The sequence below is a fragment of the Nothoprocta perdicaria genome, unplaced genomic scaffold (genome assembly GCF_003342845.1).
Source record: "Nothoprocta perdicaria isolate Ctin4 unplaced genomic scaffold, notPer1 scaffold_77, whole genome shotgun sequence".
Taxonomy (NCBI): Eukaryota; Metazoa; Chordata; class Aves; order Tinamiformes; family Tinamidae; genus Nothoprocta; species Nothoprocta perdicaria.
This window is the reverse complement of record NW_020456054.1, coordinates 1,975,722-2,003,179: the sequence shown is the minus strand read 5'-3', so window position 1 is coordinate 2,003,179 and position 27,458 is coordinate 1,975,722. Positions and strand designations below refer to the sequence as shown.

Here is a 27,458-nt window from a genome sequence, read left to right as displayed (position 1 = left end):
TGAGGTTTTTGTTTCTTKCAGGGAGTGACTCTCTTCATGCTTGTCCGTCAGCTCCGTGTCTCATCCTGCACCTTTCCTCCTGAGCGGACCTCTCTGATCTTCTGGTGGAAGCAAGTATCTTGCAGTTACATTTCGCAATGATTGCAGAGACGGTGCAATAAACCGCAGCAGAACTAGATCTGTTGATGACAGAGCAATGTGAAAAATGCTCACAACACAGTGAGCTCAGTGAAGGTGATATTCAGAAGTAAAATGCCTTTGAAAAGGGTACAGAGGTGGGCTGAGAGATTCAGAGGTTGAAGGATGTTCAGATTTTGCTAAAAGCAGCAGTAGCGCTGGTGTTTTGCTCTTTGCTCTGCCTTCTTACCTTATTTATTTATTTATTTACTTATTTACATATTTTGCTATATATTAGGCATACAGACATTTTAAAATTAACTAAGATCCTCTAATTGGTTTCTTTTTGGATGAAAGATGCAAGACTCAGCTACTAGGTTTGAGCAGGAATAGCTTATTCAAGGACAGATCCCTGGCTGAAAATTCCAGGCATTTTTTTTAGGTTGAAATTGTAGTTCTAGCAGGAAATAATGTATCTACATATCTATATGTTTCTATACTATTAGAGATACATAAGAACAACCACTGTGTGAGCACTGAAGGTGCTCACACTCGGTAGTCTTGCAGGTAGATTTTATGCAAGTTGAATTTTTGTGAGATGAATTTTAACTGATACATTATTGCTATTTAGAAGACTATCTACCCTCAAAAATAAAATTGTGAAAAATGGTCTGCAAAGGAGTAGACTGATGTTTATGTAAAAGTAACAAATCCTCAGGACCAAATTTCTCTGAAGTTTAGGACTATTCTGATTCTGTTTCTAATTGTTGCATTCTGGTTTCATTAAGYACCAAGGACATTATTCATGTTTAATATTTCTTAAATAGCTACCACAATCCCTTTCTGAAGAAGTTACCTCTAAGAAGGTTTTTACATATAATTAGGGGTGTCCATATAACCTGTACAGACTTGCAGAATGGTAGAAGTGTTTCACATGTGATAATTACAGAGTCCACAGGACAACCTGGAATAGTTCATCCAGCATACCTCACGGGTTTGTAACTAGATGCCTTATTTTATTAGCCAAATATAGAATATTATTATCCTTCTGAATTACCATTCCTCTTTATTATTTGGCAGCCTTAATTTCATTAAATCTTAAAAAAAAAAAACCTCTCTGCAAACTCTGCTAAAGTAACACAATTGTCTGAGAAAAGAAGCAAAAGTATGTGAGGGTTAAATGTAACTTTTTTCTCGTATGCGTCATTCTTCTGCCTTAGAATTCTTTAATAAATACTGAGCAGTGGAGAAGTGAAAGTATTTTTAATTTTGGTGCCTTGTATATTTACACAGAGATTACAACAAACTTCTACACTTTATCTAGATTTTAATAGGTCAGTGTGAACATATGAAGTGTATTAAGGTGGACTGCCTAACTTATTAAACTTACGTGGATTTGTCAGAAGCCCTTAGCAGTTGTATGCAATCGGGGCTGGAAAACCATGCACGATTGAGGTCATGCTTCCAGCCAGTTTGTAAGATGATCCCTCTGCACCGAGCCATCAGCCATCCTTAGCATAGGGGCGCACTCATACACGCATTCCTGTCAAGTCATCTCGTGAAAGGCTGCTTGCTTCCAGCTTGGCTTGAATGTGCAACCTTAATAAAACTCACTGAAGTCTGAGAGAAAATAGCAGTTCTGCAGCAGATAGTGTAGGGGAAAGAGACTGGGATATGCATATGCAGCTGACTAAAGCAGGCTACATGCTGGACTGTAACAGAAAGGAAACAATAAATCTTAACTACTATGCAATGAATAGTCCCAATTTTAACTAAAGGAGGCTATCTTAATATTAAAATTAAAAATATAACCATTTCTCCAAGCTTGATAACTAAAGTTCAGCTCTTCAGTCCTTTTTCCAAAGACTTTAAAGGAAATTAAGAACAAATTGAAAGAGGAAGAAAAGAAGTTTTTCTAAACTTAGGAAAGGAAAGTAATAATAACATGACAATTTTGCTTTCCTTTGCTTTCTTGGTTGCTCTTCTGGCTCACATAGGCTGTAGTAATCAGCGTCGGGGTCCAGAAGCCAGTGGGAGAAGATATAACCGGATCCAGCATGGTCAGTGCACCTATACTTTCATTCTGCCAGAACAGGACGGGAACTGTCGTGAAAGCACGACAGACCAGTACAACACAAATGCTCTTCAGAGAGATGCTCCTCACGTGGAACAGGATTTCTCTTCCCAGAAACTGCAACATTTGGAACATGTGATGGAAAACTACACTCAGTGGCTCCAAAAAGTAAGTGTTTCTTTTTCCAGTCCTCATTAAATGGATTTTTTTTTTTTGTGGTATTGCTTATGCTGTTCATAGTTTTCATGTTTTTATGAGAACTGGGATAGTAAGGATTTCTCTAGTTCATAACTGTGCAGGAAGAGGAATCTTACAGACAGAGTGCACCCCTTGTACTGAGATTCTTCTCTTGGGAGCAGAATTTTCTTCACATTACTGAAAGACACAATTCTGTAAAGTTTTTTCTCAAGAGACCACGGATGCWTTGTGAGCCAGAGTATACAAATATCCATCTGAGACTCTAATGATAGAAAGCTTTACTAGCTAGTCTTATAAACTCCATTTATAGTTCAGAGTTTCAGATTATATCTCATGCAGGATACCTGCTACTTGGACAGCAAAAAGTGCATTTAAAAAATCCACACTTTTTAAGGCACTGTACTGAGAATATTATTATGCCTCCATAAATAGATCCTGTAAAGCCTATTCTATCCAGTTAATCACTGGAAAGACAGAGAAAATTTTATAAGAATTCATATTCCTGAATCATCAATGTATTTTTTTTTAATGTGTGGCTTATACTGGACTTGAAAATAATGTTACAGCAACTTAGCAAAAATATATTTTTAAGAATTTGTGCTATAGTTGTAAACCTCTACTGAACTTATCTTTTTTTTTTCCAATGTATGATCTGCAGTTTAGCCCTTAAAAGACTTAAATATGTGAATAACTTAGATAAATAGTCCCATTCACATTAAAAAGGCTCAYTTTTACTCACTTGAGGAAAATTACTTACCTCACAGGAGCTTTTCTTTGGCTTGATATTGAGAATGGTTTGAGATTGGTGAGAACTGAAAATGCACAAGCAGTCTTTATGATTGTAATATTCTTATTCTCACATTAACATTATGACCCAGCAAAACAGAACACTGAGTAACTGGTGATGCAACTTATCATAGAAGATGGTACAAGTGTCCTACTGTATGTACCTATTCAAGAACAAAATTTGGCTATAGCATAAGCTCATACATGAGTAAAAATGCTAGCAAAGACCACTAAATTTCATATTAGCATGTTTATTGCTACCTATTTCATTTACAATTTTCATTTCCTCCAGATGGTATAGAAGACAGAAATATGTTAAAAATCATAAACAGTCATCCCTACCCTTCTAACCATACTAAAGCATTTAGAGAGAATTTCCTGATATCCCAGTAAATTAACTGTTCTCTTTGCATACCTAGCCCTAGCAAGAGAGACAGGACTGTTTCCAATATATATGTAACTATAAACCAAAATATAATGGAACATTTCATTTTCAGACTATTTTCCTCAGTTTTTAATATTGTGATCTGCTTTGGGGAATATAAGACTGGGACTGAGGGGACATCTTTTGTAGAGGAAAGCATTTCTTAAGAAATAATTTTATTTTACCTTGGGATTTTAAGGCAAGGACTGAGAAGAGGGAAATTGCTATCTGTGTTTCTGCACACATGATTTTACTCGAGCAAATTGCCTGCTGATTCATGCTTAGGAGACTCCACTTATTCTGTGTTTGTCCACTAGAGACTGAGCTAGGATCACTGTTCCACCACAAGCAGAACAGCAAGAAAAATGAGTCTCTAGAGTGTGAATGTCTGAGCTAGGGTTAGTCCTCTCACGCTTCAAGGGGGAAGGGATTAAACAGGTAGGAAGCCCCAGGAAAGGCTTCCCTCTCCGCGGGTGGGTCAGTTCTGCAGGAGCATGAGAGAGGCTGTGGAGGCGGTGGCCGCCYRCGCTGCCCCCGGCCCTCTGCACGCGCTGCGCATACAGAGCCCCTCTGTGCACGTCTGCCCGTGTGTCACTGCTGCTCCKAGGGAAAGGAGCCGTCACTCTGCGAGGCAGAGCGCGGCTCCTCAGGAATAAGGGAGCCAAAGGCCGCCCCATTAGAGCACCTCRGAATGTAGCATTCGCTTTGTGGCCGTTCCCCAGCATTATGGCCGTAACTCATTCACTTTCAGCAGCAGTGTAATGCTTAAGTGCCATGAATATGTTGTGTACCCATCTCACATCTCATCTGGCACTGTTTTCCCTCCGGGCTTTTAATGCAACCCCAAGCAACATTTCACAATGCACCTGCCATGAAGAAAATAAAAGGATTGTTAATGATCATAGCTCTATAATCAAAAGTAGATGGCTGTAGTAAGAAATCCTGCTTATATTTCAGATTCTGAAATATATTGTAATTTATGCAGAATGAACATGTTTATTAGTCTATGTAGCATACATAACTTTCATTGTAATTGTACTCTGACATTGTTTGCCAGTGCCAGAGTCTCTTATTTCCTTAGTGCAAACACTAGCCTGCAATACAGGAAGAGTGTTTATTAAGAAAGCTTTTACAAAGTGTTAACAAAGAAATTGTGTAACATCTATAGTTAGATTTTTTTTCGTTGATTTCTAAATTGCCAGATTTCTACAAGCAAATTAGGTATTCGTTAAGAGGAAATTCTTTTACCCTCTGCAACAGAAGTGCTCCTTTGATGACCTACCAACTTGCTTTAGATAAAAATGCGCTTGCTTGGRGAGCTGATTACAGGCAATTAAGTCCAGCCTTGTCCAATAGTATTTACATATCTATAGTCAACGTTGCTGGGATTGGTTGGTGAAACAAGGACACAGCAAAATGCTCTGYGCAGAAACTGCTTGAAAGAAGATGACTTAGTAAACATTTTCAGAGATTTTCCTAGAACTGTTTATTTTAATGCCGGATAACTTTCCCCATTGTTTAAGCTTGGGTTTCATTTCTGCAATATGTTTATACTAATAGTTCAAAACAAACAGTTCATCACATTTTGTTGCTTGCTGTAACTGACTGGCACACGTGATCCTGTTTGGTATTTAATTGCAGTGGCTAAGAATTGCCAAAGAGGAGTTACATGAAATATTATCATCATGTCTTGCTTGGAAATATTCTGTTAGTAAACTACGTGTTGTTATGATAGTTGGTGGGCTCAGTATACCTTCAGAACGGCTACACATATGTGATTATGTCATCTATTAATCCTTCAGCCAGGGAGAGCTGTAAATTATAGCTGTAAGTAAGTGAGTTTGGCATCATCTGTTCAATCTTTTTGATCCTGACCTAAACAGAGTACCATAAAAGTTAAAAGTGAGTACTTGATAATGACATACTATTAGATGCTAAGATTGGTACATAGCCTTGACTGGAGAGTGAACCACAATTATTCTGGTCAGCCAGTAACCAAACTTACATTTTTTTTTTGTTTCTTTTCTCTGTAAATAGTGTAAATAGTGATTACACCAGTAATTCTTAAAACCGATTAAAGGAGCTTCAGCTCTCCTCACTTAGTTTGTGCTGTCACCAGCTTATAAAGGAAGAAGTAGACAATGCTGCAAATGATGGCATTTGAGAAGACTAGTACACATTTGCTGTCTGCTCTACAGTTAGCAAATCTCYACTCTTTTTACCAGCTGTGCCTAGCACTGCAATGAAATACTAATATGCTCATGCGCTCATAGTGGCCAGATTTGGCATTAGGCTGTATGTATTTTGTGGAAGAAGTTGAGAAAATTCTCTCTCTATGTTCCCTTGCTATGAAATTGTGTGAAAATGAGACTGTCTGATTCAAGGAAGACAAGATCTGAAAATATGTATAATATCCTCTGATGCATGTCTGTTAATGTAAGGATACAGGTGACCATAACAAAAAATGTAGTATTTAGTGGCATTAATAAACCAATATAATCTATTCAAAATATAACAAGAAAGAGCAAAAACTCTTTAAAAAAAGAATAAAAAATATATTTACGCCTTTGTTACCCTGGACATTTTTTTAATGTAATGTGAGAAAAAAACCCACACATTTGGGAAAGTGCAACAAAAAGATGTCCATGTTGAACTACTCTTCTACAAGTACAAACAACTTGTTAGATTTGGAATGTCTCCTTTTCTTTATATGTGTTATTAATAAAGCTTTCCAAGTTTGTTGTGCTAAGTTCATTTTCCAAGGGGGACCAGAGCTGATAGGAAACATTGAGAAAATGTCATCCAAGAATGACCAGTAGCCTGCTACTAGTGGTCCAGCTTGGACCTCTATTTCTTTCTAGTACCAGAGACTGTTATCTATTTGACATGCTCCTTTTTCTCTCTGGACCTGATGAACTCTCATATCCAAAGAMAAAACTTTTCCTAGGTTCTTGAAATGATCTTTGAAGAGTCAGTTCTCACAGASAAACAGTGCAACAAATGAAGCCTGATTTCTTGCTGCCTGGTTTCTTATCCCAATTTACTCTCCAGCAATTTACCGTATCTTCTCTTGTAACAGACTCCTCCAGCTTCTTCCTATTGTCTCACTTTCCTATCTTGGGTATGCCCGTGTTGCCCTCAGTTTCCCTCCAAACACCTTGTCTCTTATCTGAGCATGCATTAGCTTACAGTGTGGCTTCGTGCTCTGTTGTATGTGCTACTCAACGAGTAAGGAAGTAAAGGCTAACTAAGTTTATGGGGGAAAAAAAAAGAAAAAAGAACAGTTTCTAAGAAAATTCCCATGAGTCTAAAAATAAAACTCTCCATTTCCTCCAAAATATATTTTGACCAATAATATGCCTGCATTTTAAGTGCTTGATTAATAAAGTTCCTGAGGTCTTTAGGATATTATGAGGTACATTCAAGAAACAGGCAAGATTTTAGACATGGAACTGCTTGAAAGTTTGTAATTATTGGGGGATTATTTCTTTGGCAATTTGTTTTTAAGAAGCTGAAGAATCAGTAAAGCAGGCTCAAAGACAGTATTGCATGTTGCCACATTTTGGTAGCAAATAACTTAAAAATATTTCCCATGCTTTGACAGAAGGCTTTATCRTACTGTGCAGTAGAACCTGGATGTGTTTATTTTCAGTGATGACAGCTGTAATTAGGAACTTTCTGGTAACAATAAAATATTACATTTATTAGTCATCAGAACTGTCCAACCAACATACCCTATGGGAGATCTCATTTGGCACACTGAAAGTTTTTCTAAATGAAACCGATATAAAGTAAATGGTGTGTCACTTGGGGAGGTGCTGAGAACTCATCGTTCCCATTCTCTTCTGTGGTTTGGAAACAGTCTCTACTCTGCTGTGATGGGTGCCTTGGAAAAAAAAAAGGACAGACCACATGGGAAAAGTACAGAACTGGGTATTTTAGGTCTGGATCATCCTACCCAAACTTCTGCCCAGAACATAGAGATATCTATGATAGATCTTCCTTCATTATGGGGAATTTCTCAATAGTGTGTCAAGAGACAGTAGCAAGTTTGGAAGGAGAGACAGCCATCTGATCTATCCTGTGGAAGTGTCTATTTGCCTTCATTCATTGACTCCAGGGAAATCTTGAGCAGCTTGTTTTCTAACTTAAGTACCTCTTAAGTTAGAAAAGGGATAGGAACTAAGGCTTTACATTCTCTCCATGGCTTAGCATAGACTTCCCTTGTGACTAGAGCCAAATTATAAACTTTAAACATYCTAGTTTCCCTTTTCTAACATGGATATACTACAATTACTACTYAATTTCACAGGGCTGTTGGGAGACTTATTACAGTATTTGGTTGATGTCTTCCTGGTGGAAGGCATCTTCTGCTATTAGCAGTTTGATAGTAATATTTTTAATGTTTACTGAAAATTATGTAAGAACAGAAGTTCTTTTAGAGGAAAGTAATTTAAAAATGTGTAACTACAATTATAAGCAGATAATCAMAATGAATAAAAATCCATAACGCTAATCATTTTGCAGGCGAAGCCAAGTAGRAGATTATAGTTTAGATAGATAGGTCCTGATAACAGTGGAAATGGATCTTATTCTTCCAGTGTTCTCAGGCCCTGTAGAGCAGTTGCCTACTCCTTCATTTCTTTACCTAAGATGACTAGGACTGTAACTTTGTCTTGTACAGAATTTCAGGAAAACCAATGAGGATGACTAATATTTCAGAGCTATTATTTCTGGGAATTTTGAATAAACTAGTCATTATCAAAGCTAGACTCACTTATTTCATTTATTGTAGGTATATCCTGAAAAGTAAAGATATTTCATATTCATCTCAGGTTACAGTTCAGCATAATTTTTTTTTATCTGTTTTTGCAATAAGATGCAAACAAAAAGGTAGTAAATGAGGTCTTTAAGAGCTAATATTGTGATTTTAGCAATGCTATGAGTCTGTAGCAGTGCTATAAATCTTCTGGACCAGGAGCTGGTGTCTTATATAAGCAGCTTTGGTGGAAAAGTCTTCCCAGTAGCATAGAAATGGGGAGCGAGATATCCACTTGTTATAGATTTYAAGTGATAATCAGGAAAAGGAAGTTGAAATGGTGTCACATTTCATGGGAAAGGGTTTCTTTCTTATGAAACAAGTTGCATTTTAATAYAAAGTGTATGAATTTATAACTACATGTGTATTTTAGGAAGTGTTATGAAACACTAAAGTGATGAATATCAATATTAAAAGCTACAAATGCTACAAATTATTCCACACTTAGTGGACTACTGTATTGTCATTAACGTTCCTGCACAACTATTAAGCTTTGGTTGTCATTACTTTAGTTATTAATAACATTAATTTAGAACAATGTAAACCACTCCTAAATTGGGATAAGAAGTGTACTCAAGTACTTGCATCAGTTTAATTAATTTCATTTTACAAGCTTCACTTCTAAATCAAACTAGYGTGCCTTCGTTGTGCAAATAAGACCTGACTAAACATGATATGGGTAGAGATATTTGGAGCAGGAATGACATGGAGTCAGATGGAAAGATGTTCAAGTTGCACAATTGTGTAATTTTAAAAAGGATTTACTTTCATGAATAAAACCAATCAAACCAACCAAGCAAAATTTGATTATGAAAAAATTGTAATCCCAGAGGAAAAGTCATACAGATAATCAGTATTTGAAGCCATGAAACTATGTGATTGAAATATGTTTCTTGCATTCTCTGACCAGCTTCTAGAAACAGAAATGAAGGAAAAAAACACAAAAGCCAATAAGAAAAGAGAAGGAGACTTCTTAGAAAATTGTGCCAGTTTTCTGGTGTGATATGCGTGTTTTTGGCAAGGCACTTTAAGGATCTGTTGTATGTTATCTATGTTACCTATGTTACTGTGCCTTTCTTATAAGGAAGTCCTGCAGATCTGATCTTACTTTTAACTACAAAAACTATGCTGGAGYTCCATGGGTAAAAAATAGGCTGATCCAAAATTCTGTTAGAAATATGAAGAATTTCCTTATCCCTTGGAGGACATGTACTTCTCTCTTGGTGGGTGGAGAAGTGTGTGTGAGCACACATATGCATTTATAGATATATATATGTGCATGTGTGTTCATATACTTGGAGAGTCTGGTGTGAAGGGACAAGAAAATTCCTTTTCTAAATGTTGTGGCTTAAATTTGTCTCTGTATTTTATAGAGACTTAGTGACTATCAGTCAGATGTTCTGGAATTGATTTGTTAGCCCCAAAACACTAAGAAAGTGCCTAGTAAAGTGAAATCTTGTTTGTTTGCATGAATCATGCTGTATCTTCTAGACCCCTTTCTGTGTTCCTTACAATTCAAAAGTGAACCTTTGGTTTAGTCCTTTCCAGACTACATATGAAGAATGTATTTGAATATAATCTGGAAAAAACATCTTGGACCTTGTACTCCCCATCTCATGTGTATTGTTGTCCGTATGGAGGTGTGCGTATTTTACAAGACGAACTAGAATTTTTACATATTTTTTGCTTTAGGCTTTCATTGAAAGCTATTCAGAACACATGCATTTCTTTTATTTTTCTATTTTTTTTCCTCAGGTCTCTATGGAATTTTTATTTGTTAGAGTAAGTCCTTGATATTTGTCATGTTTTGTTTGACTGACTTGTTGAAAATCATATACTAGGCCTTCCTTCTGCATTTGGGACCCATGAGAAGGATAAAAATCCATTTGTTCCAGTTAACAGAAATAACTTCTGACTCTGTTCTGCCCAAGGTTTTGGGCTCCGATCTTCTTTCAGTGGACCAAGGAGAGGAACAGGCTTCAGAGACTACTCTAGATGTAGGATAAACTCTGAGTAGCCCTGCYGGGAAATTAAAACAGGACTAGAGAACTATGGGACAGAATTGGAAAGAGAATGAGCAGAAGACCATAGAAGGTAATTTGTCTCTTCTTGACAGCATCACTTCTTTTTCACTACAACATAGATGAAGATATAGGTTCTTATCATTTTTGAATCTAAAAGCTATTTCTGCTGTAGGCTGATACACATGCCATTTATAGACTGATCCCACCCCTTTCCCTCCCAACTAAATCTCCTTTAAAGGATTCCTATCTGCAAGAGGATTTTCTTGAAAGATACTATGTTATGAAACTTCTGTTATATAAGTGTGTGAGGGATAACAATGCTTAGCATGCCAACCTTTTACAGTTTCTTCCTCCTGGATCCATTGCAGCCTAAACCTGCAAAGAGGGAACTTGTAGAAATGTAAAGAGCAAAACACTGATCTCATTTTTGTGTACTCGTCCATTATTTTAAAAGCTACAACAAGGTTTCACTCGTTTTCAAGGGCTCTCCAGCCTTCAAAGTGGAATTCTAGTTTTCTAAAGCCTTTTCAGAACCAAAAGATTTGATGAGAACTGCTAAGGCTGTTGAAAATTGGGCATCCATACATAGACAAAACCAAAAAGAGGATATAGGATATCTCTGCCATTATCTTCTAAATGTCGAGTATATTTATATGTGTCATAGTTAAGAATTTCCCCTCTACAATCTTAATTCATCATGAAATTCCTGTGAAATTCACATCGGCAAGTCAACACAGTAATGGGTAACCCCCAAACGATGATGCCTTTGGTGCTGTGCCTGGAATTTTGAGGATCTACTTAGTGAAAGAATTGCTCAAATAAATGACCTAATCCCTTCCTGACTGAACGAACTATTCCTCTTCGTTCCTTGGCTAGAGCTTTGCACTTCACTCACTGTGTGGCTTCCAGTAGTAGAGATAAAAGGTAAGGGCTACCTGCATCACTTCTTTTCCATTAATGAGAAAAGCCATTAATGCTCTGCTAAATAAATAAATAAATAAATAAATAAATAAATAAATAAATAAATAAATAAATAAAGAATCTGTGCTACTGTTTTTGTGCAAAAATCTTTATCAATTTAGCTGTTAACTTAAGGATGATGACTAAGGTTTTTTGTCTTCATATTTATATTGAGTGATCATCTTGATGACTTAGCTTTCCAAAGAATTCCATCTGAAGCTCTAAATATCTGTTTGTAAATCCCTTTAACATTATTCACCTCCATAACATCTGCACAACTCAACCATTTTGACCTCTAGCTTCCTGCCCATTGTTCAAGATTTGTTCTTGTTACTCTTTTGAGTGGGGAATCATGTTGTCTTTTGTATCATGATTGTACATTTGTGCAAGGCAAGAAGTGACTGTCACATACCACAAGGTTATTATTAAAGTGGAAGGATGATTACAACAGAAGGAATTCAGGATAAGTTTTCGTAAGTTGATGTGTTTCCTCTGAAAATAAGATCCATCTTGCGATCCAGCTTTCAGATGCTGCATACTGCTGTCTGTAAAGAATAAGTACAAGAAACATTAAGCTTGCTGTCCTTTAATAAAGAGATTCAAAGAGCCTTCTGTAGATACTGACCTGCACAAAGTCGAAAGTTTTTGTCATTTTTTTGTTTGYTTAGTTTTATTTTGGATTCTACCTGTTATGAGAGGGAATATACACCAAAACTATCAGATAATGTAAAGATTTGTTCTCTAAACATGCACAAAATAATACATCACTATTATTGCTCTCAGTACTATTAATGACAGCCTAACGCTGTGTACTATTAACAGAAGAAATAATTTCTTAGCATTAAGCAATCACCTGAGAGTCTGTGATGTGCTAGAAGGCAGAAATAGTAGAAGTGCACTTGTCCAAACATGTCAACTTTAGGTTTTGGCGATATTGGACTCAATCCAATAAGTGTCAAGGGTCTTATATTGAATTGATGGTACTTTGCAGGAAATATCTAGCACCTTGCAGGATTTACCTTTACATGTATGTTGTATACATATAGGTATAAAGGTATATATTTACCTTTATACATATGCATATGTGTATTACATACACAGTAAATATATAATTTCACTGTTGGACAGTGTTATTACAAGTATTTAGCAACTTTTAACTACTGCTGAGCTTTGACAGAGGTAGAACTGAGTGGAATTTGCTCTGTTAGTCTCAACAAGGACACGTCTGTTTAAACTTTTGAGTGAGCTTATTAGTTGCTCAGATTCCTTAATTACTTCTGAAGAAATATATAATAAGAAGTTCAGATAATTCCTGTAGAAGTCTTTCTATATAGATCAATATCACAATAATTCAGTATGCCAAAAACTGTGGAATTTTAGTTCCTTGCACAGTTCACATAGGAGAACTTCATACCTTAGATCCCTTTTTTTACCAATGCATGATAACCATAATGTCAAAATACTGCACTAGTCATCAGTATAGTCTAAAATTTATTATTTAAACAGTGAGCGAATAAATGAAATTTATATATTCATAAAATGTATTTGTACTTTGACTTTTAAATACAATGGATACACAAACATTAAAAAGAGATATAAAATTAAACATAGAAAAAAAAAAAAAAGATGTGACATTCAGATATTCTTTAAACTAGAAGGCTCAGTTACTTTGTTTTAAAACTAAACCAATAAACCAAAATGTGCCTCCCACTGCTCCTTGCAAAAACCTGCATTACAATCTGAAGAAATGAAAGAGAAAAAATATCCCATGAATCAGGACTGAAAAAAAAAAAAAAAGAGAGAGAGACTCTTAGCACTACTTAGCACTCCTACGCATCTTGGAAACATTTAGTAATTTGGCCACTGAACCCCTTAGTGTATTTCCTGGAAGCAGAATTGAGCAAGACAGAAAAAATTTTTGTCACACTGTTATGGGCATAATGATATGACATGAATCCTTGATCTATAAAATATTAACCAAAGTGTGATATCCTTTTTCTTTTGGTGGATTTTTAAAGTGTACGTCAACATTTTCATTCATTATTTCACTGCCAAAAATCATGAATAGCTCCTGAAATTATGTCTGAAAAGCTTTGGTCCATTGACCCTAAAATTAGTCTTGGCCTTTGTTCTCTGATCTATAACTTAACAAAAGTTATCATTGGAAATGTGTTTTAGGATATTTTTCCACTTTAATTATTCTTAAATTTTGAGCTGACTGTCCTTAGTGTTAGTTGTGTCAGTATTTTGAATACTGTCCTGTTTTCACTGCAATAACAAAACCCTTCTAAAGGGCTATAAGCAAGCTGCAGAAAGATTATTTTTAGACTCTTAGTCAACATGGAACAAATACTTCCTATAGTGAGACAGTTTCACATCCTAAGTCAGAATTGCTTAGTGATTTTTCCAACAGAAGGGATATTAATTTTGTTTTTGTCTTGGTTCTGGTATTGCTAGCATGTGTTCTAAAGGTGTTGCTACCTCGAGGTTTTGGGCCTCCTAAAAATGAGTACAAGAAAAGCATTAATTTCTTATGGGAACATGAGCAAAAATAGAGCTTTTCAACACGTTCCACAAAATCAAACCATTATCACTTAAATAGCCTCGAGAGGATTAGAAACTAAAAAAAGAAGTCCCTTGAATCTCACCCCAAGTGTGATACCGAGGAATTCCTGTGCAGCTTGGCCTGCTTTTACTCACAGTGGATCCGTGGCAAAACACTGAGCTATATTGCCCATTTCAAAACACTGAGCTATATTGCTCATTTCATTTCTATATTGCTCCTTTCAAAATTTTGCTCACTTTGCTTATTTCAGAACCTCCAGCCCCCAGAACTACCCTTTTCTCCTCTTTTCCACAGTGCTTCTAGGGGTGAGCAGAAGTGCCAGGTCTACTTTTCTCAGCACTGGCTCTGGGGACTCAAGTGCTTCAAAACATCCCTGCCTTACTGCAAAGGGATTTCTTAGCAGTACAGGACAGATCCCAGCTCTGTTTGGAGGAACCTTTTTGGCAGAATGGGAAATTCCCAGAAGGTCAGAAGGAATTTTAAAGGGCTGGAAGGACATGTTGCAAAATGCTAGCTTGGCACAGGCAGAGACTGAAGTCTGTTATTTATAGGACGGCAGCGCCAGAAAAGAGATGCCATGCTTGCTCACAATACACTCCATAATTGCTGTATTATGTCAGCATAAATTTGTGGGGTACCACATCAATGCCTGAGATAATGATGTGGTCCTCTCCCTAGTCGGCTCTTCCCCAGTGTGCCTAGAAAGGCATCACTAACTCCATGTGCAAGGGCAGCATCATACTGCAYGCAAGGCTACTTTTAGAAGGACCTGGAACAAGAACACGAGTCAGAAATCACTGCAGTGGCATCGATGGAGTGATGCCAATGTCAATCTGCTCTAGCTGAAAGTCTCCAGAACAGTCTGTGAGAAGCAGACAAACTTGGATTTTTGTCCATTTGAGCATACGCCCATGTGTACAGCTTTTATTATGTACACAGGCATCCCCCAACACTCCCCAGGCTTGAAAGTGGGAGTGCACCTCAGGCGAACATTTTTTTTTCAAAAAAAAAAAAAAAAAATCTGTATTTCCTCATTTGTTCACATCAACAATGACATAAATGCAAATTTTCCTTTTTTTTTTTTTTCCCCCAGTAATTCTCTTTCTCATTTCATAAAAAACCAAAAGAGGTGCTTGCTGAAATGGAAGTAGTCAATTTGATCAAGAGAGTTGTCTTATTTGAAATAGTTTGCTATTCTATCTGACTTGCATTTTCATTGATCATTTGAGCCATACCTCATTTTTTTTTGTTCTTTTTGTGCAGAAGTTAGTGAGGAAACATTTTGTCTTCTTTTCTTGAAATGTTCTAAAGTAGAAAATATTTTTGTTTAAGTTTTCTGCGGATTATTTTCTGTGGGACAGCTAATACTGTAGCTCTGTGACAGAACTGCTATGTGACAGATGAAATGTAGAGACTTTCTTTCAGAGAAAAGATTGGACTTGAGACCTCAGGGCAACATTTCCAAATGAATATTTTGGGGGTTTTCAGCCAAAAGTTTATGTTTCTTGGTGAAGTAGGCTGTCCTCTGAAAATACTTAATCATTCTTTTACTTTCAGAAATGGAGCTTTTCATAAAATGAAAGAAATGTTACTGGAAAGTAGTTTTCTGCCCATAATATGAAAGTCAGCAGACTTCTACAAAGTGGTATCATTAGTGACTTGTAACTTGAGGGAAAGTAACATCTACTCCCAGTATTATCTTGGGATGTGAAAGAGAAGCCTAAGGGTAATCCTAAGGGTAATTGCCTTGTATAGCAGCAGTTGAGATGTTGAAAAAAGAGATGCACTGTATGGTCTTGAGCTCTTTATCTGGGAATGATTGCTTCTGCAGCTCCTTTTTTTCTTTCTTTTTTCTTTTTTTCTTTTTTTTTTTCTGAAGAAGATAGAGAGAATATGCAACTGGAATGTTGTTGATACAGAAAAAAAATATGCAAACTGTCCCCATTGAACTAGACATCTGAGTTCAGAGAAAACTATTTGCAATTTTCACTGCCATCATTTTTGGTTTAACTAAGTCTTTTGAAGCTGCCTTATTTATGCTGGAAGAAAAGAATAATCACAAATTGCATAGAAAAAACATGTAGCAGTCACAATGGGAAGCAAACAAGTAGATCAGTGCTGAACTTATGCTGATGTTCTAATGTGTGGTTTAGTGATGTACGAGAAACCTGTATCTGGGTGTTCCAGAGTTCATCAGAAAAACAAGGGCTCTTTTTTTCTAAATTGGTGGTGTCTGCATAAGGTCAAAAAAATGTTAACTTTGGTGGAAGGTTACCTCATTGTTAACCTCACTGTGAAGGTTAGTAGGCAAAATATAAAAAATGACAAGAGCCACTTGTGTGGAGTATTTCTCCATTAATGGTCCCTCTGTTTGCCTGTATTGTTCTTGTTTTATCTTGTGTTGTCTTTGACAATAAGAGAGAAAATGCATAAGTCTGAGATTCTTTTACATAGTGCTTTTTGAAAAATGAATTTTTAATCAAAGATATCCTCTTCAATCAAAATTTGACTATTAATGCCTTATTTTTGGACTTCTTTTGCATATGGACAAACTAGTTTGCCCAGTTATTAAATCCAGAAATCATTCATATTTATTGTAGTTTCATGCAATTTATAAAAGGTTAGTAGCAAACTACTTGACATTTGTATGAATGTATGTATGAATGAAGTATGAATGACGATGTCATTCAATTCATGATGATTGATTAATGTATATTAAGCAGAACATGTAGTGGTGCAGGTACACATCTATTATTAATACTGGTGAAATGCAATTGTACTAAATATTTTAAGGATTTTTAGCTTGCATCAAAGTTTTCAGAGTTACGGACAAATCTAAGAAGAAATTGTTATAATGAAGATATTTTGAGTTATGAACAAAAATTACTTTCATTTTCGGGAAAAAAAAATTTAGGATGAACTTATAGCTATAGGCAAAGGCAGGACTTCATTGATTTCAGTGAAGTCAAGATCCCACATCAAACGTTATTTAGCTTCAATCATTAAGAAAGAAATGTTCATGTTCATAAGGAAGAATGCTGTTCATGTCAAACTTCCAGTTCATATATCTATTATAGCTCCTTTGAATTGTCAGAGCTCCTGTGTTTGCTTTAATAAATAGTGGTCATCATTATTTATAGTTCTACAAATTTCAACATTCAGAAGCTTAACACATTTTACAAACATCATGCTATGAACTGAACTTCACAGCAGTCAGAAGGATTGGTCATGGTAWTAATTTTGTTTTCATTAAGCAGTGGAAAATCCAAGGTATCTAAAGGCTTGGTATATTATTTGGCACTTGGGATATCTAAGTACAGTCAAAAGAAAATCTAAGTATAGCTGAGGCAGCTGTAGTGTTTGTATCATATTCATCAAAATCTGTCTTGGTAATCCAGATAGAAAAATATCCAGCCATTTCTGAGGCTATCCATCTCACTTCAGGCCAGGAATTATATTTTTGTAGTAGAAAGTAACAGGCTAATTTCGTTGTTGCTGCAAATTGGCACTTCCTAGATTAGTGGAATGGTGCTGATTTAAAACAGGTAAGTATCTGGATAATCATGCTTGTACCAAAAATTCATTGTTAAAAACAAGTGTTCCAGGATGCAAAGTGACAGGTGTAAAGATTTGCCTTTTAAAATGATAGCAAGAAAAAATGTTGGAACAAAATTTAAACCATATTGTACAATATAGATTTTTCATTCAGAAATTGTTCTTTGAATCATRAAACTGTAAAAGGTTAACACTTGTGAAATGTTGATATTGGGATATTGGATCAAGGCTTGAGTATCTAAATGCAAACAACTTGTACGGTTTCGAGGTTTAAAATAGTCAAGCTTCCTCTCCATTAAGAATAATTTTAAAATATTATGGGTAGCTGTTATATGGAAGATTTTCCACACATCCTGTTTCTAGCTTATAGCCAGTTTCTTTGCCATGTTACTAAGATCTGTCTCCATGGCCACTGCACTGTAATGAAAACCAAGCTGGCAGAGCTCTTGTGTTTGTTCAGACTATTTGATTTTCATTTTTAATTGATTAATTTCCAAAATGATCAATGTTTTGCCTTAATGAGAGAGCAATCCTGCTCATACTATCTAATATGCAAAGGAGGACACTGAATACGCTGCTATGGGGCATGCACCCACAGCAACATCCATGCAGAATCAGAACTATTTGATATGATGTGATTTGATGTGATGAGTTTCAACCAGTTCCTCTTGTTAATTAAAAATCTTTCCTGAACTGAAAAAATTTTGTTATGTAACAGCCCGTTGCTTCCTCTCACTGCATAGTATATATGGAAACATAGCTAAGAGCATAAATTCCTAAACTGATAAAATGAAAAGTAAAATCTGAAACTTGTTAAAAGAGTTTCACAATATGCTATGTAACTTATTATCAATAAAATCACTGCCCACTGGGGTTAAGTATGATGACAGGTAAAATATAGAGTATTTGCTGCCTTACACAAACCACACTTACAATTTAAATGACTCGTATAATGTATAGAGGCCCTACCGTGTGACCTAAAGCAAATACAATGAAACTCTTTGTTCAATCACCAATAGGAAAATTGCACAAGTTAATGACAGCTTTGGATCATTTTAAATTTTATTTTACTTTAATATATGCTGTTTCAGGTTTGTTCCTATTTTAAGAAGATCCTGTAAATTCAGAAAATTGAAATGTGTTAGGAGAAAAAAGTAAAATCTGACTTTTACCTGTTCGTTGCTAATCTGGAATTGCCACATATTTGCGCAAACCCATATTGTKTGAATTTTTAGACATACAAAAGAAAGGAGTGTGTTTTTGTATGTAGTTCTGTACATATTTCCATATATTACACAGAATTTTATCTGACTTCTAATGTTTTTGGCTTTCCAACTATTTCTTGGAGAATAGAGAATGTCCATTTTTAAATAGCAAGTTTATGTTTGTGTGTGTAGTTAGCAAAAACTAGCTTGTTAATTCAAGGCACTGTTATTACTGTCATATGACATGTAAAGAAATTAACTATTAAAAATCCTAGAATACTAGAATCCTTAAGGTTGGAAGGGACTTTTAGAGATCATCTAGTCCAATCCCCCTGCACATGCAGGATCATCCTAGAGCATGTGGCAGAGGATTGCGTCCATGCAGGTTTGGAAGATCTCCAGAGAAGGAGACTCCACAACCTCTCTGTACAACTTGTTGCAGTGCTCTGTCACCCTCACTGTTGGGAATTTTTTCCTTAAGTTTCTGTGGAATTTTTGGCGCTTCAGTTTGTGGCCATTTCCTCTAGTTTATCAGTGGCCACCACTGAAAAGAGGCCAGTCCTATCCTCCTCACTCCTTCCCTTGAGGTATTTATACACACTGATCAGATCCCCCCTCAGCCTTCTCTTCCTCAGGCTGAACAGGCCCAGCTCCCTCAGCCTTTGCTCATAGGACAGATGTTCCARACAGATCATCCTCGTAGCCCTGCGCTGGACTCTCTCCAGCAGCTCCACGTCCCTCTTGTCCTGGGGAGCCCAGAACTGGACGCAGTACTCCAGATGTGGCCTCACCAGGGTTGTGTAGAGGGGAATGACCACCTCCCTCAACCTGCTGGAGACGTTCTTCTTAATGCACCCCAGAATCCCATTGGCCTTCTTGGCCACCAGGGCACACTGCTGCCTCATGGTCATCTTGTCATCCGCCACGACACCCAGGTCCCTCTCTACAGAGCTGCTAAAATAAATAAGCCTCAATGATATAGTAAAAATATAAGGAGCATCAACAGTAAAGACACTACTCAACAAGTATAATTTGCAGTAATAAGAGGAAAGATAAACATATCCCAAAGAATAATGAAAAGTTGTGGAAGACATTTCAACCAAAGGTAAAGGATCAGGTCTTTCATCAGTATTTCAAATGCTCCTAGCAAAGGAAAAGCAACTTCTATGTGACGTTGTAGGATTGCCTATATTTTAATACTCTTATTATTTTATGTTATCTAAGTTCAATATAATTTGATTTTAACTATTTTCTCTCAGTGACCTAAATTGTCCTTCTTTGTTGTTATGCTTATTAGAAGGCTCATGGATTTTGCTTCTGTTTCCCTTTTATGTTGGTTCTAGGTCAGTATAGTAGCTTTGAGTAGAAGAAAATGTAACTCCAAGGCATTGTTTGCTTTTGCGYATGCACCCATAAGTTTGAACAGATGCTTCCAAGCATATTCCCATTAGGTACAACACATACCTATTTTTATTTTTTGTTCTGCTTTTATTTTTTGTTACTGTTACCTGGAAGATTTAGAGCCGCAAACTCTTCCAGCATCATTGAAATGGGTTTAGGTTAAGGTAGATGTGAAGCCATTCAAAATGCTCAGAATCAGCATTTCTGTTTGCTGAGAAGGGAGATTAGAGGTAGTGAATGCAATTTGAATTATCTTCACTAGCAGAATCGATTTTGAGTCTTACTGCAGAGCAGCTTTCATCTGAACGTAATCTAACTTCTGGGAGAAAAACTTCCTTCAGATACCCATGATACTTTGAAAGGTTTAAAAATGTTAAACATGACCTTTTCCACGATCAGCTTTTTTTTATATGATACTTTATCCAAACAGTATCTCCCAATACCTAGCCATCAGTAAAATAGATTGTGTCATTCATAATGTTTCAAACTCATTAGTGACACTATTAAATAATGTTCAGCTCTACATTAACMCATTAAAAACTCCATTAGCACTTTAAACTTCACTTTTAGCCCAAAGCAATGCCTCACATTATCAGTCATTTAATTAAAAAATTGCTAGGATTGTATTTCTATCATTTTTATCATCACAATCTTTTAAAATATTACAAGGTCGGTCCAAGTTAATTACTTCTATTACTTTTGTAAAAATGGTGAGTAGGAAAGATTTCAGAATAAAAAGCACAGTTTCTTTGTTCATTATTGATGATATGCCTACTCTCCATTAATCTTCGTATATTTAATGAGTGAAAGAGTTATGACTGAGGCCAAATTGATAGGTATTATTTGGACCATTTTGTTCTCTCTCTTAAATAGAGGAACTATATTTTTTTCTGTTCTCCAACAGTAAGACACATGATAGCAGCTGTATGCAGTCATATCAAAGCTCTACCTCACTCTGTATGCTGTCTCCAAGAGCAGAAGTAATGGACTAGTACAAAAATCATCATTTTTTACCTAGCCTCTATTGATGGGCATATCAGATATATCTCAGGAATACCCTAAGCCAGATTTAGTTTCAACATGCTTACTAACACACTTGATTTTATATCTGAGTACTTGTTTTGTCTAAAAAAAATTCTAAATTTCTAAAATTTTACTTCATGTAAAAATGCTTTGGAGACTGAAATGKGATATTTGTGTCCTCTTGACATAGTTGAAGTGTTCTGAATTTTATTTTAATTCAGTGATAGAAAGTACTGTTTCTACAAGTGCATGATAAATAACCACGTTCTCCTCAATTTCTACATCATTTATGTGGATTTATACATTTATACATTTTTTAAAGGTAATTTGAAGGAAAAAGTTTATTCCTTTGTAGGACTGTACCTTTAATTTTCARCCTTGTCCTCACTGCTTTTTTCTTTGTTTCTTCCTTTCTCTATTTATTATTTTAACTTGACATTAAACAATCTATCCAACCATCTTTAGAAGCATAGTTTTATTTTCTTATTCATATTTTTTCTTTGATCATTCTTTGCAGGCTACTTTTCAGTTCTGAACGCAGTAAATCATTTTGGTAGCTTCAAGGGAGATGGCAATGCTTTAAAATTAGCATTCATTTTGATCAGGAATTATTATTTCTAATTATCTGTGGAAGGAAATGCTATCCTGACTCAGAAAAATCAAGTCTGATGAGCTAGCTTTGTGTCTCAAATCTTGGATTCTCTGCTGAGTGCCTAGGAGTCAAAGCTGACCTGAAACTTTGGCATTAGGATACTCTGGTTCTCAAGAGCTTCTGTTCTTCCAGCTTCATGTCTGTCCAGGCTGAAACTGAGCCAGGACTTTGTGGGTCATGGGTCTTTCTGAATCTACTCAGTGGCTCTTTGTAGAACTGACTCTGGAATTGAAATCTCCTGTTGGGACAAAGAGGAACTGGGAAAAAGAGGTGGCAAGTCATGATGGGGAAGCATGTTTTTTTTGCAGCATCATATTTGACCTCTCTTTATGGGACGTTCTCAAAACAACAAATTGGAATTCATTCAAGGGGAAACATTTGGTTTCTGAGCAATGCTAAGTTTATGGATATTTTGGTGTTAGAAAAATTGATGTGCAGAGGAAGAGCATTTAAGATATCTGGCAATGGCATCAGAAATCTGATTTCAAGTCTTGCACAAGATTTTTGCTGGAGAATGAGTCGATTTGATGACCTTGAGGTTATTGTAACATATAAGGGTATGTGCACATGTATGTATAGTATGTGTTTATGTTGGAATTCCACTATGATCATAATTCTACTATCCATAAAATCAGCTGGAGTTTGGCAACTGATTTCAGTTGGAACAAATTAGATTTTCACTCACAAATAAACAGAGATTTTTGGTATATTGTGCTTGTGTCTTTCCCTAATGCTTCTGATATTTGTTGTTCTGGTTTTGTAATTTACAGATGTAAAATAAAAAAAAAACCCGAAATATCCAGAATAAAAGTGACGTTGCTAGGGTTCTAGCAGTATAATATAGAAACTTCAACTTTGTTTTTATTTTAATTCTCTAGAAGTATAAAATACATATTTAATCTCGGTATAAAGATGAAGAATGTTATCCTACCTTAGAATTGGATTACCATTATGGATTACCATAATTTTATGTGGGTCAAAGTCACTTTAGTGACAAGATCTGAATTCAATTTTAATTTGGATTAGCCTGCAAACTTTCAAATGTTTACTGTACCTTGTTATTTAGTGGTTATTGGGTATGAACTATATCAGCATCTTTACTATGCAAAATATAGGCTAAGAATTCTATGTGAAAATTACTTTGTCTTCAAGATTTCTCATACTTTCTGCCTGAGCAGCCAGGGAGCTAGTGGAAACCATCTTTCCCGCAGATGTCATTGCTGTGCCGCGAGGTCCTGAATTTTCCAAAAATCCCAGTGTCTGATCTAATACGAATAATAAGAAGGTCAGATACTGTCCTACTTGGTCTGGTTTATTTGGGCGCTTGTGCCTTCCATTCAGTCATTGGGTGGTTGTTTATATAAAGCTCCATATTTCTGGGTTCCTACAGTTGTTTCCAACATCTAGGTAACAGTGGAGCTCCTAACAAAAAATAACATTATTTAGAAGWAAGCCAATAATTCACATAGTACTTGTACTGTCTCTAAATCCAGAACTGAGGGCAGCGGTTGGCTTTAAAAGCACGTGCTTTAATGGGACTGGGGCTCAGCTAAACAGTTTGTTCAAGTAACCAACCTCAGTTAACTGAACTAGTATTTTGGGGATAGGGTAGTGCTCTGAAAAAAAAAAAAAAAAAGAAAATGATCTTCAGAACAAAAATGTAGAAAAAAAATATTTTCAGATACATTATTAAATATCAGTTACAGTGAAAAGCAGTTAAAATTGTTGTGAGCTTCGGAAACCAATTCAGAGACCTTATCTAACCTTTAAAGAAGGAAGGAAAAATAGAAGATGTAATGTGATTGAGTTTCTATAGTAAACATTTCAGCTGTCAAAGCAAGCAATGAAGTCCATGTTTGGAACCATAGGAACAGAGATATATTTGCTGCTCAGTAGAGTTCTCCAGAATTATATGTGACAGTATGCAGTTATTAAGATGGATATGAAAAGGGAACATAGAAATAATATTTTTTTTGCAAAAGAAAAGACATTATAAATAGCTAAATGGAGTGTTTTGGATAAAACAGAAAGTACCATGTTAATTACTAATTTTCACTGCCAAGACTCTGTCCAGCAAAATTTCAGTAAAAGTTTAATGTTAAAAATATGCTTAAGTCTTGTTGTAGTCAATATAGTAGTCAATAGCTGAAATGTTCTGTTTGCAGCTGTTTATAACAGTGCCAATAAATGTTACTTGTAAGTTTTAAAAATGCTTGCATAATTATAAAGCAGTAATATATGAGGCATGTTTGGTGAAAGTAACACCTAACCTATACTGGCTGTAGTGGATCCAAGATTTTATACAGCAGTCAATGGAATAACTTTGCAGTCATTTTCTATGTTAAGAAATATTACAAGAAAAACATTAATTTGTGGAGATTCTTTTATATTTTTTGTTCATTTCATGACCAAAATTTTCATCTAGTAATTAAATTTGAGCCTTTTCTTTACCATATTTTTTAAAAAAGATTTCTCTATAGCTTTTTATCTTTATATCATGACAGTATTAACAAGAATGGAGATTATTATAATATAGGTGATACATAAGTAGCTAAGTCAGTTAAGGACATGAGTAACTATGAATGAATGTGATTACTAAGGAAAATAAACTTCGGGCATTTAGGAGAAACTGGATGTGGAATGGTATATAAATAAATTATGAAAACAAATTTATCTACTTTTTAGAAAAATATAGATAAAATGTGATACATTTTCTTCTATGTTGCAGCAAGGAAATGTGTAATCATCAAGGACTAAATCCTAGCTGAATCTTTCTTAACATAGCTATTAAATGACTCTCCCCTTCTCTAAGTGGCTGATTTTCATACAATAAACTGCATGTCTTCTTGCAAAAACACGGTCTTTGAGTTTAATTTTTATTGGAATTGTGGGATTTAAATACAGGAAACATTCAAAATAATGTAATAGGAGAATTTAACATTGTCAGTCACACAGATTAGTTCACAGTAATTACACAGGACATTAGTCATGACCCATCAGTTAAGGAGTAAAAATATTTCCATTATAATTTTGTGAGGTTGCTCTTTACATTTCTTGATATTCATAAGCTAATCCACCTGTATTGCACATATTTAGGCAGATCCATGAACATTTTTGGAGGAATATTGTATACTTTATTTAAAAAAAAAAAGAAAATATTAAAATGAATTTGCAGTGGAGAATGTATTTATGTGCCCATGGTGCATTTGCTTAAAGAGATTCACCTTTAGCACTGCCCCCTCCTGACGTGTTCTCTACTGCACCTGACTATTTAGGCAAAGTCTTGGCTCTGCTCAGGCAGTGAACTAGATGAGCTGGGTGATGTCCCACAGTCCCACTCTCTTCCTAATGGTCCCTTTGAGGGAAGATGTTAGAAAACACTGCAATTCATACAGGAGAAGTTCTGGCATGCATAGAAAGAAGGATGTTCATGTCTTAAGGAGGGYGAAATAGTAAACATGTTACCTGGTATGACCCTAATTGAGGTCAGCATTCTTGGGCTCTATAAGAAAGACACAGTCAATACCTGTCCTTAATACGCTCCACATGTTGTTGTGGACCATACAAAGTGATAGATAAGGCCATGGATCTTGGATTAGTCAAAGAAATAGAAGAGCTCAAACTGTTTTTTTTTTTTTTTTTTTTTTAAACATTGTGTAGGTTGGAAAAAAAAAAATGTTTACATGCTAATATGTTGCAAATCTTTCCATCAATTGTCTTTTCTTATGCTAAGTAGTACTTTATATCCTTTAGTTTATATCCTTAAGTTTTTATAACAATTATACAGTCACTTTGCCTAAACAAATATCAGTAGATTTAATTTAAAAGTGCTTAACAGCAGAGGGCATTATAAATTTCTAAGAAGGTATTAAAGGTATATTTTGATGAAAGTATGAAAGTCATAAAAGAAACAACAAGAAATATTCATATGAGGCTAAAACAGTAAAATAGCAAGATCTACGTGAAGGCAGACTTTTGTTATTGCATTACGTATTTTTAAATTGAAATAAAAAACACTAGTATTTTCTGMTTTTTGAATCTAAATGCCTTTTAAAATGGAAGCTGTTTTGGATAGATGTATATACACATTCATGCATATGTTTATAAATATATATACCTTCTATATTTCAKTTTGTGGGCCTCTGCACTAAAGAATGTGAAATACTTGTCAATACTTGTCAATATAAATATATTTGTATGTTGGGGTATAGCAAATATATTTCATTTCAACCTCACAATTAGAAGATGCAAAAGTGACCACACTGCTTTGAAATATTTCGCTATTATCGGTATGATTTAAGCTATATATTTCATCTTCTTCTCATATTCTGGATACAGTCTTGAGATTCTCCTTCAAGCAAAATTCCCAGTGAAATCAGCAGGGATTTAGTCTGAGCAAATGTTTTAGATTTAAGCATTTTGTCAAGAAAGGGCCGCCAAATATTCCCTTCATTAAATTTTCAAAGCAAAGCAGAATATGTTCAAACCATTTCAATTCTGCAGTCTATTAATTTACTGTTTTTAAGCTTACATTTAAAAAAGTATATACTATCATTGTTTGAAAATGAACATCTGGGAGGTCAGAACAGTTGCAGCTTGAGCACAAGGCGGTTGGAGGAACACATCTATGATTGTACTTTCTATCYACTGGTGCTCAATGATGTTGTACTGAATTCGCTTCCTGGAGCAGGAATGCAAGTCTATGCAATGCCTTTCATATGTTTACAAATGGTGCATGAAAAGCACCACCATTCAGCATTATTTGGGAAAGTTAGACCCACAGGTTGTATACTCAGCATGGATTTTTCCTGTCATCAGAGAGGATAAGCTCATCACGTCCATTAGGTCAGAGGTTGAATGGGAAAGGCAAGAGACCGTGCAAGAGTTCCCATCACTATGCCCTGCCTATAAATAAAGAGAAGACTTCAGTCTCCACCACTATCAAGTGTTCTCTTTTCACAAACACTTAATTCAGAAGCACAAATAGTTTTTTTTTCTTTTCCCCTTACAAGATAAAAAGAYACCTACAGATCTCATTCCGTTTGCCTGGGCCTGTCTGCCTTTCTTTACCATTTGTGATGATTGATTGCTTCTGTGTTTCATCAATTAAAAATGTTTTAGAGTACAAAGTCTTCAGCATGCTTAATAGAGTCTAGTTAAGTAAACATCCTCTGCCAAAGCAGGACAAGTAGAGCTTAAAATAAATACTGCTACTGTGCCAAGTTCATAATTACTTGCACATTTAGCACTTTACAATGTCCTAAGCATAGCCATAAAAAATTAGCTTTGTATATTTACTGTAAATGTCCTGAAAGTATAGCTGTTTAAATATTGTAGAGTATTTACATTTTTGAAATATTTGATTTTCCAGTTTAAATCATAACTAGAATTTGCTTCAAAGAATTGAGAACATGAGACCAAAGATGAACAGTGATTAATCGTTTTCAAAATATTAGCAGTGCAAGTGCTATGAGACTGATTTTTCTCTGAGAATAGACTATATTTTCAGGAATATAAGGTGTAAAGATCCAATGCATCTATCACTCCTGGTGCCTTTCCCTTTCTTTCTTTCTTTCTTTCTTTCTTTCTTTCTTTCTTTCTTTCTTTCTTTCTTTCTTTCTTTCTTTCTTTCTTTCTTTCTTTCTTTCTTTCTT

At 35.5% G+C, this 27,458-nt stretch overlaps 1 protein-coding gene across 1 annotated transcript in view; it reads left to right on the top strand.

The window, feature by feature from the left end:
• Positions 1 to 2,062: 2,062 nt before the first annotated feature.
• ANGPT1 (angiopoietin 1) overlaps positions 2,063 to 27,458 on the top strand; it is a 150,445-nt gene continuing 125,049 nt past the window's right edge. Inside the window, exon 1 of the mRNA XM_026051628.1 lies at positions 2,063 to 2,359. Coding sequence (XP_025907413.1) covers positions 2,063 to 2,359 — 297 coding nt within the window. The remainder of the gene's footprint in view (positions 2,360 to 27,458) is intronic.